Raw genomic sequence first — 10444 nt, 5'->3', positions numbered from 1 at the left:
ACATCCACAATGCATAACGCACATGCTCACACACACAACCACACACAGGAATGAAAAGGTGACACTATAACAGAGAGCATTTTTTAATAGAATTTGTCAAATACAATTAGCAACAATGCAGAACACACACATAAATGAAGGGGTGAGACCATAACACACCCAGAATGGAGAACATACACAAACACACACATAAATGAAAGGATGATGCAATAATACTTAGCATACACAAAACATGCACGCAGACACACACACACAGATCAAAGGCTGAGTTTGAGACAGTTGATTTTTTTTTTTTACACTGTGAGAAAGTTTACGCTTAGGGGTGGGAGCAAAATGTTTATTCTAAGTCTTATGTTTGTACACAAAATGAATTATCACTGTTCATTCCTGTTGGTTTTGACATTTTTTATTAATTTATTCTGTTGATTGACTTAATTGGAATGTTTGAAATAAATGATAGGTAACAAAAATCTTACTCTAAGTCTTCTCTCTGTAACACCATGGATTGTAATGATAATATGGCATCATTGCAAAAACTGACACTTCAAAACACATCAAACAAAAAACACTAAACTTTTGACAAAAATAGTGATTATTTAATGTCTTTGATAATGTCAAAATATATATCCAAAGGCAGAACTTGTGATAAGATATAATTGTATAATTTCATTATTTTTATAAAAAAAATAATTCCCCAACAGATGGAAGCAATCTGCCCCAAATGCATGACACATTTTTCATATTTTCTCCCTGAATTAAACTAAGAATTGTAGATCTTCGCTGAAATGAACATAACATAAATGTTCTGATTTAATCTAAAATTATGTAGTTTAGTAATTTAGAGGTAAAAAACATTTACCACAACCACCCCCAAAAACTGCACAACTTGCGTTAAGTTAGTTATTACATTTGTTTAAAATAATTCCGTAATTATGGTACAAAATAAGTTATTAAGGTCAGAATTGACCCCAAAGACCACAAGAATACACCCATAACAAAGAGTGCACAAGGGTTAAGTGCAGTGCCTGAATTTTCAGGGAGCTATAAAAGATGGTTAATAATCTTTGAAAGTGGCCAGTAGCAATTAAGAGCTTCACACAACTGTTTATGTTTGTTGTGAAGTATGTTAGGCAGTATGGACAAAATTTACAAGAATGTGAAACTTTTTAAACCATTACAAAAACACATTTGCTCCATCTAGTGGCAATTCTTTTTTACAATCTTTAAACTCTATGCAGCCATAAGAACAAGTCAAATACATCAATACAATAACAAAACAAATGGAGTATCAAACTATATTTATTATATACAATAGTAATGGGCAAACAATGTACAAATGAGAGATGGGAAGAGAAAGGATATTCTCCCTAACCCTGCCATTCCAAAAATCGCAACGGAACCTACACACATTGCTTCGGTATGGGTTTACTGTGGAACCGCAATCGGATTACACCAATATAGTGTTTAATACTCTTGATAAGCTGGAAAGTTTACATGAGAGTGAGATAGACAGTGAGGTTACATCTGCAGAGGGCAAAATATCGGTCAATAAAATTAAGGGAAACACTTATGGATATCATGTTCTGAGATTCAGACTTCAAAACATAACAATTGAAAACCTTTAAAGACATCTGCATCAAAGTGTCAGAATTTAAAATTAAAACATCTAAAGAATATGATCCAAAATCTATTCTTATCAAACCTGAGGCAAAACTAACACAATGCTACAATGTTGAGATTTGAAATAGACTATAAAAAGGGATACTTAAAGTTGATCTATTTACTCGATAATTTGTGGAATCATACTTCTAAGTAGTCACAAACATCCTTTCACAAAACTTCCCTCCTTGTATATAAAAATAGATGGGGGAGGTGCAAGCATACATAGATAATACAAAAACATAACAGGCATATGTTAACTCAAAACAACACAAAAAAAAAAATATTACCAATTGTCATTACCAATTCAGTTCAGGGGGAAAACACTGCAAAATGAAAATTAGGTTCTTGGATGATTAAAAAGAGAGACAATCCTTTAACTTAGATTCCCAAACGCACACCCCTGAACTGCACTGGAACTGATGTGAAGATGTGCACGAGGAAACAAGCTCTGTCCATATGTGCACAATCTTTAACAGGACCCTCCCGTCTGCTGTTGGAATACATCAATAGTGTCTTCATCCTCCATTTCCAGCTGAAAATTCAGATGACAAAAAACATGATCAAATGTTTTTAGTGGATCTTTTTGTGTCAAACTGGATGTGTGTTGGAATACATTGATAGATTTTCATAGGGTTTGTACAGCATATGTAGATTTAATAGGGTTTCAACACCTCTCGTCAAATGAATTTCCATGACCTTTCGAGTTTTTTTTTCTTTTAAGATTAGATTTTACTGGGGCCTGGGAAGCTCAGCGAGTAAAGATGCTGACTATCATCCCTGGAGTTCGCGAGTTCGAATCCCAGGATGTGCTGAGTGACTCCAGCCAGGTCTCCTAAGCAACTAAATTGGCCCGGTTGCTAGGGAGGGTAGAGTCACATGGGGTAACCTCCTCGTGGTCGCTATTATGTGGTTTGCTCTCAGTGGGGCGTGTAGCAAGTTGTGTGTGGATGCCACGGAGAATAGCGTGAAGGCTCCACACGCACTGTCTCTGCGGTAACGCACTCAACAAGCCACGTGATAAGATGCGCAGATTGACGCGGATTGTCCTCCACCACCCGGATTGAGGCGAGTCACTATGCCACCACAAGGGCTTAGAGCGCATTGGGAATTGGGCATTCCAAATTGGGGAGAAAAAAATAACATTTGATTAGATTTGACTAATTTCCATGACTTTTCCACAATTGGAAATCATGATTTCATAACTTCCTGATATTAACCGGTTGCCCATGACCATGGGAAACTTTCTAAATATTTATTAATCACTTAAGGTATGTTCCAGGTTCAGTACAATTGACGCTCAAACGACAAAATGTGACAATATAGATTACCACAAAAATTAATTTCAACACGTCCCTCCTTTTCTTATAAAAAAAAATAAATTAAAAAAAATTGTGTTGACGGAATGCAAAAGGTGGAACTCGGACGCGCAGCGCCCAGACAGTCTGTGGCGTGCACATAACAGACACAAGATGGCTGAGCGAGAAATACGACCGGCACCCTCTGCATTAAACGCTAGCGTATGGAAGCACTTTGGCTTCTATGAAGTTGAAGGGAAAAAGGACCTGGACAAGAGCCACACTATATGCAAGTTGTGTCAAACTAAACTAAAATATTTTAGAAACACGACAAACATATGAAACCATATTACACGTTTCCACACGAAGGAGGAAGAAAAACACCCAGTTGTAGTTGCTGCCAACCAGAGGACCATCAAGCAAGCGATGTCAAAGCTTCCACCCAAATCGGAAATGGCGAAGCGAATTACAAACTATCGCAACTTTTATTGCCAAGGATTTGGATCTGTATTCAGTCGTCGAGAACCAGGGCTTTTGCGCTATGTTGCGAACTTTGGAGCCGAGATACAACGTCCCATCTCCAAGATATTTTACTGACACAGTGATCCCCACACTCTACAACGAGAGCTGCTTTCTGTATTGTTTAGTTTTGACATCAATATGCTGTAAACAGATCTGGAAGTAAACAGAGTCTTAAGTAGGTTTACTGTACTGCCCTCCACAGAGTGTATCAATGCAGCCATTTACAAAAAGTGACTCAACATTTTGACTCTCCTCTCTGCAGATGTTCATTTAGTGCCCAAGATCTTGTTTGTATGAAAGCTGTTTTTGATTGTGGTATACAGCAAATTCTATCCTCAGGATTTTGTTTGAAGTGAGAAGTCTTGGACTCTTTATTATTTATTTGTGAATAAGGGCAGCTTTTTATGTTAGTTATTCAGAATATGCTGAAGTCCACAAGCATTATTTTTGTATGAGAGCTGCTGGTACTGAATTCTATATTTTTGTATGAAAGCCGTTTGTGATTTTGGTACAGCAAAATATTTGGGTTTTTTTTTTGTCTGAAGGATTATATTGCTCATTGCACATAATAGGAGGATGTTGGTTAGAAGTCTAATATTTTATATGTTAGTGATTCAGAATATGCTGAAGTCTGTATTAATTCACTACAAGTATGCTGCTACAGGCACACTTTTCTTTTCCTGTTGGTTCTTTGCAGTGCTGGGATATATGCTGGCAAATGTAACCTTCCAGCTGACTTGCCACATCGCTTCCATTTGTTTTATTAATAAAAGATATTGGAAGTAAATTCATTATGGATCATTAATGTCAATCAAATACTTTGCTTTAAAAGTACAAAGTAGTCACACAGTGAGAAAAAAATCCTGTATAGAAAAAAAAAAGATGCATCAAGATGCATTGATAATCGTTTTATCATCGCAGCCCTCTGAATCACAATCGAATCGTGAGGTGCCTGGAGATTCCCACCCCTATTTACAAGCATATCCTTTATGTCTTGTGGCTATACTTTTGAAACAGTATTTTAATGTTCAAGAAATAGCCCCATTCACTTCCATTATAAGTGCCCCACTGGAACCTAAATTTGCTTTTTTTTTTTTTATATAAGAAGGGACGAGTCAAAATTATTTTTTGCGATTATCGACATGATTGAGCTCAACTTGTTCCGAACATTCCTTTAAATCCTTTAATGAAAACATCAAAGAGTACAGAAGAGCTGTTCACATCTGTACCAACAAATGGGGGGTAAGGACAAACCTGTGCAGGTGTGTCAGTCTCATTGATTGGCTGTCCATCAAACCTGAATCTTATTTGCCTAATGGATAAACCCTGAAAAAAAGAAGATGAACAAGATCTGATCTTAACACAATTTTCAGACATCAACTTTAATGATTAGACAAAGCGGATGATGTCCACACTCCACAGGTCTGCTTGCTTTACAAATATGACTCGATCTGTAGTCCCACCTGTCTTTCGCAGTAGGCCTTCATCAGTTTGCTGAGGGGGGTGTGCCTCTTGATTTTGAACTGGACCACAGAGCCATCTTGCCCCGCCACTTTCAAATTGATGTGATCATTTTCGGTCTTCACACCCTCCTGAAATGAAATGCGCAGACAGTGTGGTGTTAAAATAGATATTAATATCAGATGTATGAAACGCGAACAACTATTGTGATGTTTCCCCATCACGCTGACAGATATTACTAGTAATTCAAGGTAAATCCTCACAGTCGCTTCCCTACATAAACATCAGTCGCTGCTTTGATATTAAATAACCCGTTTCGAGAGCTGAATAATGTTCAGAACAACCAGACTACAGTCTGGTAACACACACACATATACATTATATATATGTTAAACTACTGTTGGAAAAGGGATTAAACGTAAACAATCGCGCGACGCTGCAAAAACACCGACGCTTTCAAAGCATTAGCATTTGGCGCAAAGTTGAAGCAACTACCCGCAATCAAAGAAAGCCAATTTACGGATATCGTTGGCGCGGAAATAAAGCGAACTACTGCCGGCTAAATAGTTAACAACTACAGATGTAATGATTCGCAATCTATTTGAACGGATGGCTGAGTTAAATACACATGGCACTGTCCACATGCGGAAAAAGCGCAAATGCTCAAACCGCTGCTTTGTGCAACATCCAACCAATCTACATCCATGCATTATACTCGACTCAATATAACTTCTTGCCCTTGGGACAAAGAGACGTGCGTGTACCTTAGGCTTTTCTTCTGACATTTTTAGTAGAAACTGTGGATTCTCCCGGTAATGTGGATGGAAACACGGGTGCGCTACAATCCGTCGCTGTCCTCCCCGCGCTCATCGAGAACGTGCAAACTGGATTCGTCCATTTGATTGGACCGACTAAAACCACGTGATCCCCAACGGAACGCGTAAACTGGATTCGTACGTTTGATTGGACCGACTAAAACCACGTGATCCCCAGCGGAACGCGTAAACTGGATTCGTACGTTTGATTGGACCGACTAAAACCACGTGATCGCCAGCGGAACGCGCAAACTGGATTCATCCATTTGATTGGGTGGCGTGAAACCACGTGATTAACCCTCATGTTCTGTTTGGGTACTGAAAGGCCCTTAGATAAATCTCTCGTAAACACACTTTACATTTAAGTATTAGGTTGATACTTTATGACTTTTTCAAATTTTATGAGAACCAATTATAAACCAAATTTCAACACGATAACGTCCATCACAGTTTGGAGTCTCAGAGGCCCTAGTATAAAAATATGGCTAAATGCAATGAATTTTGGTGTACACACTGTAGCAGTTCACTCCAGCCAATTGTCTATTAGGATTTGTTTATTTTTATTTCTGTACATTATGCCTACTTTGTGATAGCCTACAACAGAGGGATAATGATTCAGTGATATGTCAATGGGTTTAATAAGGTCAGAGGAATATATTAAAATAGCTTGAAAGGAAATTTGAAGTTAATTTTAAAGCAAACTACTGTTATTTTAACACATAATTTAGTGAGGCCTCTGCAATCCCAAATATAAAGACAATAAAGCTGATCTTAACAGAACAGTATGGTGAAGGGTTTCAAGCTTGTCACCATTGATGTTATTAATGCTATGTTAACATGCTAATGCTGTATAATATTAAACGTGTCGTAAATGCATATAAGATTACAGTTTGTGGCACTTTCAGTCTGATCCAAGCTGTATGTTTGTGTTCAGTTATGTGTGATAGAGTAGGTCTAGTTACAAACAAATTAATACATGTTTGTTAATTAGCATATTTGTTCATCTAGTTTAAAGGAATAGTTAACCAAATCATTAAAATTCTTTCATCATTTACTCACCATCATGCCATCCCAGATGTGTATGTCTTTCTTTCTTCTGCTGAACACAAATTAAGATTTTTAGAAGAATATTTCAGCTCTGTAGGTCCACACAATGCAAGTGAATAGTGGACAGAACATTGAAGCTCCAAAAAGCACATAAAGGCATCATAAAAGTAATCCATACGACTCCAATAGTTAAATCCATGTCTTCAGAAGCAATATGATAAGTGTGGGTGAGAAACAGATCAATATTTAAGTCCTTTTCTTATATCAATCTCTACTTTCACATTCTTCTTCTTTTGTTTTGGTGATTCTCAATCTTCGTGCATATTGCCACCTACTGGGCAGGGAGGAGAATTTACAGTATAGTAAAAAAGGACTTAAATATTGACCTAAGATGGCATGAGGTAGAGTAAATGATAAAATAATTTTCATTCTTGGATGAATTATCCCTTTAAGTTGTATTATGTAATATTTTAGGTGGAAGAACAATATAAAAGCTGATACAGCATTAAAAGTATTCATTTCCTACAGTATGTCTGTTCATTTCTTAAAGTTGTAATAATGTACAGCAAACAAATGCACAGTATTCACTTTTATTCATATTCTCTTTATCCCAGTTAATTTGACTTTGTAATTTTATTCGTTTTGCATTGACAATTCAACTACTTGGTAATTACAATACACTAAAATGTTGACAAAGGCAAAACAAAAATAAATTATATTATCAACACGCTAACAATGGCAGTAGTTTTTTTAGTGCATATACCATCATTGATATGTGTAAGAAATCTATCACACTGGCTTACAGTACAGCAGTGTTTTTTCATGTTTATACAAGGCAAGTTCTAGCAAGTCTAATACGAGTAAAAAGCTACACAGCTAAAATGTATGCCGAGGTAAGTATAGCAAACTCATTTCGTATTCTGCTGACCAACTCAAAAAGGTTGGGTCAGCGTAGAGAGAATTTAAATGTCATGTTTTTGGAAAGTGCTATCAACATGGCTTGTTGAATTACTGTTGACTGTTCGGATCTGTGAAAAGTCATCAATGTGTCACATTTACAAGGCTTAACAGATACAATGTCTAAAATAGAGTGTTGCTTGAATATTCACTGAAAACCTCAATGCATGAACCAAATTTCAAGCCAGTGCAAACAATGTATGTTTGTGTGCTCAGCTGGCAATTGGTTGCCTGGAAACAAGGAGTGCTGGATATGAAAGGCAATCCGTTATTTTTTTTTACAGCAGGAGTGAGGTAAAATAAAAGATAGTGGGGCATTTAAGTGGAACATCAACAAGTAGAGCATTTTTTTTTTAGCTGTTGTCAAATCTGGAGTATGGGTTATCCTTTTTCAAGCCTGAAAAACAGTGAGCCAAGACAAAATTATACATAAATTCAAAATAACTAAAAATTATTTCACATGTTTCTGCCTCATCTCTGCTTTCCTGCAATCGAATGAAGAAAAATATTATATATACACTACCGGTCAAAAGTTTTGAAACACACTGAAATGTTTCTCATGATCTTAAAAATCTTTTGATCTGAAGGCGTATGCTTAAATGTTTGAAATTAGTTTTGTAGACAAAAATATAATTGTGCCAACATATTAATTTATTTCATTATAAAACTAAAATTTTATAAAAAAAAAAAAAAAAAAAAAAAAAAACTTTTTTGAAATTGATGACTTGGACCAAATAATAAAGAAAAGCAGCCAATAAATGCCCAACATAGTTTAAAAAGCATCCCAGGGTGATATCTCAAGAAGTTGGTTGAGAAAATGTCAAGAGTACATGTCTGCAAATTCTAGGCAAAGGGTGAATACTTTGAAGATGCTAAAATATAACACAGTTTAGATTTATTTTGGATTTTGTTTAGTCACAACATAATTCCCATAGTTCCATTTACGTTATTCCATAGTTTTGATGACTTTACTATTATTCTAAAATGTGAAAAAAAAATTATAATAAAGAATGAGTAAGTATTTCAAAACGTTTAATAATTATAATAATTTTCTTTATTTATCACACATTATACATTTGCACATATACAGTGAAATTCTTCTTTTTCACATATCCCAGCTAGGCTGGGGTCAGAGTGCAGGGTCAGCCATGATACGGCGCCCCTGGAGCAGATAGGGTCAAGGGCCTTGCTCAAGGGCCCAACAGTGGCATCTTGGCGGTGCTGGGGCTTGAACCCCGACCTTCTGATCAGTAACCCAGAGCCTTAACCGCTGAGCCACCACTGCCCCTAATGACCGGTAGTGTATGTTTTAAGACAAAAGTTCTGCTCATCGGTCTCCACAATCCCCCATCAAAATAATTAAACAAGCAAACAATAATTGAAGTGACATGCATTAGAATGTTAGAGCAAATCTGAATTCTGTTTCTTACAAACCTTTAATTTGACTTTCAGCCTAATTAAATCAGTCATGCTGAATGCATGCTGACACAACACAGGAGCTAGAGGGATTTGCTTATAACAGCAACAGCCACTGACTTTCCCAAAACAAAACAAAATCATACCTCTCCTCTTGACGGAACTTTCTGAGAAGAGCTTGAGTCTCCATTTGCACTTCAGCCCTCTTAGACCTTTCAAATTAACAGGAGAAATTGTGTTTCTCATTTCTTGTGGCTGGTATTGTGCTCCTGTTTTGTATTCATTTGTTATTAATAGCTATAAATAATTTGATTTGATATATAAAAAATCGTAATTGATATTAATACATTATGACGGTAATATCTACATAATATCTACCCTTTCCCAGCCCTCCTGCCATTAACATCATGTGATCACAGACTTTGCAAGCCATGATTTTCAGTTTACCCAATATTTTCACACTTGTAACAATGGAAGCAGCAGACTAATATGGCAATGATGATCACTACTGCAATCAAGGACATGGTAATAATGAGAGCCTGGAAATTCACTGTGGTTCAAACAACACGTAAATGATGTGATCAGTCCTGTCCAAGATTCACTGCTCGTTATCAGAGACATGCAATAAATGTCCAGCATGGACCAATAAATGCAGCAGGGTTTAATTGGTTTTGGCCCATCTTCAAAGAGTTTAAATTAAGTTAAATGAAATGTAGCTACAATGACCAACAAAATGAAGTCATGAACTACAAATGTGACTTAAAGCTGTTCTAGACTTTTCATAATATGTTCATAACAGATTCAAATAATCCATCCATTTAGACAGAAACAATATGCTTCTTGATGTATGTTAATGTCAGTCTTACCCCAGCACATTCCCCATCATGCATCTGTGAGGGGACACAGACTATGAGGGGGTAGAATATTCTTCACTGGATAGTCAATGCATTTCTGGCTTGAGATGCACCACAAACACTGTTAAAAGTAGATAAATAACAAACACACACAAACATCCCATCACACTCAGAAACGTCCATGTTATACAGCAGAATATACTGAAGAACAAACAAAACATTCCTCTACTATTTTGATAAGTATTTGTGTGTAAATAACTGATTACCACAATAGAAACCCGTATACTTAAAAATATCTGTGAAAAATTTATTTTATCCATGTCTACAAATCTTACCGAAACAATCTTCAGACATTCCTCACAACTTGTGTTGGATTTTATAATGCAGTCAGTATAAAAAATATAAAAGAATAATA

At 36.3% G+C, this 10444-nt stretch overlaps 1 protein-coding gene across 1 annotated transcript; it reads right to left on the bottom strand.

Moving 5' to 3' along the window:
- Window positions 1–1281: 1281 nt before the first annotated feature.
- Window positions 1282–5863, bottom strand: LOC127448377 (small ubiquitin-related modifier 3). Its single transcript, XM_051710846.1, has 4 exons — window positions 5705–5863; window positions 4943–5071; window positions 4734–4805; window positions 1282–2194 (listed from the first exon to the last, which is right to left on the bottom strand). Exons 1-4 carry the CDS (start codon window positions 5723–5725, stop codon window positions 2132–2134), a joined length of 285 nt encoding a protein of 94 aa, XP_051566806.1. The 5' UTR covers window positions 5726–5863; the 3' UTR covers window positions 1282–2131.
- Between the last annotated feature and the right edge of the window lie 4581 nt (window positions 5864–10444).

This window comes from Myxocyprinus asiaticus, chromosome 11 (genome assembly GCF_019703515.2).
Source record: "Myxocyprinus asiaticus isolate MX2 ecotype Aquarium Trade chromosome 11, UBuf_Myxa_2, whole genome shotgun sequence".
Lineage (NCBI taxonomy): Eukaryota > Metazoa > Chordata > Actinopteri > Cypriniformes > Catostomidae > Myxocyprinus > Myxocyprinus asiaticus.
Note: the sequence above shows the minus strand (reverse complement) of the source record. Positions and strands in the feature narration are given on the sequence as shown.